The following is a 6,016-nucleotide window of genomic DNA, read 5'->3' on the forward strand; positions in this document are numbered from 1 at the left end:
AAAAAAAAAAAAAAAAAAAAAAAAAAAAAAAAAAAAAAATAATTTTATGTGCACCACTCGTTGGATATATCAACAGAGTGAATGCAAACATGAAAAAAAAGAAAAGAACAAAAAAAAGAACAAACACAAAAATAAAAACAAGGAAATGAAAAATATGGACAACAATTCGTATTGTGTTTATTATGATGAAATGATGAACAAGGTGGATAATATTAAAAGTGTAGAACATATGAATAATACATATCGTTTATACAACGATAGTTATTGTAATGCTTGTAATACTTTCAATCATGAAATTAATAATCAACTCAATGTTATAAATAAATATATATATCCATTTACATGTCCTAATAAAAATACGAAACAAAATAATACATATATCAATACTTATAATAATAATGCAAATTTATTTTTACATAATAACTATTATTATCATAAAAATGATGAGCATATAAAAAAAAATAATTCTAAATTTTTAAACATATTTCATAAGGACACATATCCATATTCTTCATTTACAGTACAAGAACATAATAAAAAGAAAAACAATAATGATGATGATAATAATAATAAAAAGAAAAACAATAATCATGATGATAATAATAATAAAAACAAAAACAATAATCATGATGATAATAATAATAAAAAGAAAAACAATAATGATGATGATAATAATAATAAAAAGAAAAACAATAATGATGATGATAATAATAATAAAAAGAAAAACAATAATGATGATGATAATAATAATAATGATGATAATAATAATAATGATAATAATAATAATAACAACAATAATGATAATCATAACAACAATAATGATAATCATAACAACAATAATGATAATCATAACAATAATAATAATATTATCCATCAAAACAATAATGAAAAAAATATACACAATCAAAGTAGGGAAAATGATTCTATTCTTATGGATACATATCAAAATACAGTACATAATAATAAGTCTTCATTTATTCAACAACAACATAAAATGTACCCAAATAATTCTTCCCAAAAATATTCTATGCAAAATTATAATATTAATAACTATTCTTATATAAAAGAAAAAAAAGGAAACACACAGGGTTCTCTTAACACGCTAAAGGTAAAAGAGAAAATGTACGAAGAAGTCAAACAAAATAATATTATATCTAGCCATTTTAATCATACTAATAAGGAAAATAAAATACACCAATGTACAAATGGTATAATAAATATGGATATGCCATATTGTATAAAGGGTATAAACAAAAGGGATATAATACAACCTTTGAAAGATATAAACATAAATGTTATAAATTTTTTTGATGAATACCATCCAAGCAATGGAAACATTTTTATCACTACAAAACATCTATCAGAAAATACATATAGTAATGAAAAGTTCATTGAATTATTTGAAAATTTTGTTCAAAAAAAAAAAAAAAAAATTCTCTCTTTCCATAACAGTTTTAATGAATTTCCTATCATAAATAATAATAACAAAATTCAGATGAATCAAAATTATATCCAAGGTAATTTACATTTACAAAATATAAAAAAGGATATACATTCAATAAATAAAGAATTAAATATAAAAAAGGAAAACGAAAATCAAAAAAATCAAAAAAATCAAAAAAATCAGAAAAATCAGAAAAATCAGCAAGATTATGTATATCAGCAAAATTATGTATATCAGCAAAATCATATATATCAGCAAAATCAAACAAATTTATATAAACCCAATATTATGGTGAAAGGTGAAAAACAAAATGAAAATGAAAGGGAATATGAAAAGAATAATGAAAAAAAATATAAAAACGAGGAAAATAATATCAACACCATTCAACATAATAATCACAACATACAAATTTATAAGGACAAAAAGATCAATTTTATGAATCCCCATAAGGTTAATATGTATCATGATAATATGTCGAAAAATGTAAACATTGATAATAATTCCTGTATTTTTAATATATATAAAAAGGAGAAAAATGAAAGAACAGAAAAAATAAGATACGATTCAAGAAATGAAGAAAAATATATAATCAATGATGATCATTATGATTATGAAATTTGTAATAATAACAGTAGTAGTGACAATAACAAAGATAATGATCAAAATGAATATAATACTTATAAAAAACATTCACATATTACTACTCCAAAGAAAAGATCTTATTCTTTTATTCAACAAAATGTTAAGGAGCAATATGAAGAGACACATATATATGATATAAAAAATTATATACATGATAATCAAAATGATAATAATAATATTAATAATAATAATAATAATAATAATAATAATAAAATGCATAATCAATATGCTTCTCATAATAAAGAAATAAATTATACAAAGATATATTCAGACAAACTTAATAATCATAGTAATATTCATAAAAATAGAGAACAAAATAGAGATTCAAACAACACCTTTTCTACATACACAAATAATTTATCAAACTCATTAAAACAAATGAATAATACTTTATTATATAAAAAAAAGAAAAAAGAAAAAAATAACATAATATATGATAATTTAATTACTATTACCGTATCATGTGATTCTGCTGTATATAATAAAAATCAAAATACCACAAACTCTTCATATGAAAATAATATTAATTATCCATATATGAATCAATCAAATTATTATATAGCCAATAAATTTCAAAAAACTCTCAATCCTTATGAAGTCGATCATATTCCCAAAAATGTACCTTCCTTTTATCAAATATCGAATCAACTTAATACTTGTGAAACAGATAATAACAAAATGAAAAGAAACAAAAATTGTACTTCCCAAGATTTTTAACCTTTACACATTACAAAATGTTAAAAGGAAAAATAAATAAATAAATAAATATAAATAAATAAATAAATAAATATAAATAAATAAATAAATATATATATATATATATATATATATATCATATGAACTTAAGCGCTGTGATAATCTGTTTTGAAATAGTTTCTTTAACATTTTTTTTATAATATAATTTTTTTTTTACTTTCTCACATTGTGTGATATAATACATATATATATATATATATATATATATATATATATATTTATGTATATATTTATATTTTTACATTTTTATATTTTCATATATGCTATTAATATATATCCCTTTTTACTCCTTAGAAAACATTAAAAGGAGGAACATTTTAATGGAACTTTTTATTTCTAACAAAAGTTCACGGACATAGTCCTCCCTACATGTATTTTACATGTTTTTATTTATTTATTTGTTATTATTTTTTATCTTTTTATTACTACATATCATCTTATACTTTTATTTTCATAAAAAAATTAGACTATATTATACAATTAAAATTTTAAGGAATTTAAAATAAGTTTTTATAAAATACGTAAATAACTCACAAAATGAAAAAAAAAAAAAAAAAAAGAAAAGAAAAAGAAAAGAAAAGAAAAAGAAAAGAAAAAGTTAATTTTAATGGCTCCTTTGACCACATATGAAAGATATATATATATATATATATAATATACATATTATATTGTAACCAATTTATAAGAATAAAATACATTTCTTAAATATACATATGAGAAAATATTCAAAAATATTGTCTGGTAATATTTTTTTTTTTTTTTTTTTTTTTTTTTCCCCCTTTTTGGTTTATTGGCTGATCCATTTAGCTAACTAGCCATTTTCCACTTCGTCATATATTTCTGTTCTCTTCTTCCTTTTCTTCTTTTTTCCCACTCGCATTAAACATATTTCATACGTGTATAAAAACAAATACATATATACATCAAAGGAAACAAAACAAAATATAAAAAAGACTAAACAATACTAAAACAATAATAGAAATATTGAAAAATAAAAAGTACTTCATTATTCAACAAACATTATAAATATATATATATATATATATATGCACATATAAACATTTTCAAACATACATTTATTCATTGTCTACATACATTTTGCCCATTAAATAAATGGAAAATAATTCCATAAAACTAAAACATTGTTATATAATACTTTGAAAAACATATATATAAATGGCAAGTTATAAAATAGTAAAAAGAAAAAATTTCTAATCAACATAAAAAACATATATAATATATAAATATATATATATATATATATATATATGTGGGTATCATATATATATAACAATGGTATCTCAAAATGAACTTTATATTGATCATAGAAAATTTAAATACATATTATATATATATAAAACATATTAAAGTTATAAAGAAAAAATCTCTGGTGGATAAAAAAGTTTAATGGCTTCTAGTGAAGCCTAATATTTTATACTATTGCATAAAAAAAAAAAAAACATATGGTATAATAATAGTGTATGAAAAAAGCAAAAAAAAAAAAAAAAATATATATATTATATGTCTTTAAATTTAATATGAAAAAAAAAGAAAAAAAAAACAAAAATTTTTCCCTGTTTTAATTGGTATTCGCTTTATTTATATATAAATATATATATATATATATAAATACATATAATTTATATATATAATATATATGGTGAATAATTATTTATAAAAATCCACACATGTTACATATTTAATTTTGGTAAGTGAAACATAATTAAAGTTTCTATTCTTACTAAAATATATATAATGTAATAATGAACATATATATGCATACATATATATATATATATATATATTTATATATACATAGATATACATATTTATTGTTGACTGATTTTTTTATTCAATAATTAAACTTTTTTTTTGTTTTTTTTCTATTTTTTTTCTTTTTTTTTTTTTTTTTCTTTTCAAGGATATTATTATATATAAATATACATTATTAAATGTGATAAGGAAAAAAAAAAGGAAAAAAAAAATAAAAAAAAATTAAATATATATATATATATATATATGAAATTTTTTTTTTTCTTTTCTGATCTTCTTTTTTTCTTTCAGTGGGTACTGGTGGCATTATTTAATAGCATATAATATATATATATATATATATATAATGCTATAATAATTATCTGTTATTGTTTATATATATAATATATAAATAAATACAGTTTCTAGATTTGGTATAATGTTTATGTTTAACCTCCAAAACCATATAAAGTTCTTCCTTGTCTTTTTAAGGAGTATACAATATCCATAGCAGTGACGGTTTTTCTTTTAGCGTGTTCAGTATACATGATGGAATCTTTAATTACGTTTTCTAAGAAAACTTTTAAAACTCCTCTGATTTCTTCATATATTAAACCAGAAATACGTTTAACACCACCTCTTCTTGCTAAACGTCTGATGGCTGGTTTTGTAATACCTTGAATGTTATCTCTTAAAATTTTTCTGTGTCTCTTAGCTCCTCCTTTTCCCAAACCTTTACCTCCCTTACCTCTTCCTGACATTTTTGATTATATTTATATATATATAATAAAATGAAAAAAAAAGAAAAAGAAAAAAAATTCAAAAAAAAAAAAAAAGTTTTTTTGAATAATTTTAAATATATATAACAATAAAATGTTATGTTAATTTTTTTTTTTTAAATTATAATTTTTTTTTAAATATATATATTTTTTTTTTAAATTTTTTCGACATTTAATTAATTTCAAAAAAAAAAAAAAAAAAAAAAAATTTATTTATTATGTTTTTTTTTTTTTTTAATTTTAAAAAATTTTTAATGTATATATAATAATATAATATATTAATATAAAAATACATATAAATATTATATATATATAAATAATATATATATGTATAAAAATAAAATTTTTTAATTTTTTTTTTTTTTTTAATATATATATGGTGCATTTAATTTATATATAAATTATATATATATATAATTTATATATAAAATATATATATATTTTTATATAAATTATATATATTATATATAATATATATATATATATATATATAATTACATAGTTTTTTTTTTTTTTTTTTTTTTTTTTTTTTTTTTATGTCTTTTTTTTTTTTTTTTTTTTTTTTTGGTTTTTTTTTTTTGTTTTTTTTTTTTTTTTTTTTTTTTTTTTATTTTTTTTATTTTTTTTTTTTTTTTTTTTTTTT

The 6,016-nt window shown here is 17.8% G+C and overlaps 2 protein-coding genes across 2 annotated transcripts in view; one reads left to right on the plus strand and one right to left on the minus strand.

Moving 5' to 3' along the window:
- Positions 1-2,803, plus strand: part of PRSY57_1103400 (calcium/calmodulin-dependent protein kinase, putative) — a gene marked incomplete at both ends in the record, with an annotated part of 5,220 nt that extends 2,417 nt beyond the window's left edge. The window contains one exon of the mRNA XM_020114918.1: positions 1-2,803. This exon is cut by the window's left edge and continues 2,417 nt beyond it. Within this exon, the coding sequence (XP_019970287.1) occupies positions 1-2,803 (2,803 nt within the window).
- A 2,240-nt stretch (positions 2,804-5,043) lies between these two features.
- PRSY57_1103500 (histone H4) lies at positions 5,044-5,355 on the minus strand (the record flags this gene model as incomplete). The annotated part of the gene is made up of 1 exon (XM_012908006.1): positions 5,044-5,355. The coding sequence occupies one exon, from the start codon at positions 5,353-5,355 to the stop codon at positions 5,044-5,046; it is 312 nt and encodes a 103-aa protein (XP_012763460.1).
- Positions 5,356-6,016: the final 661 nt, after the last annotated feature.

The sequence above is a fragment of the Plasmodium reichenowi genome, chromosome 11 (assembly GCF_001601855.1).
Source record: "Plasmodium reichenowi strain SY57 chromosome 11, whole genome shotgun sequence".
Taxonomy (NCBI): domain Eukaryota; phylum Apicomplexa; class Aconoidasida; order Haemosporida; family Plasmodiidae; genus Plasmodium; species Plasmodium reichenowi.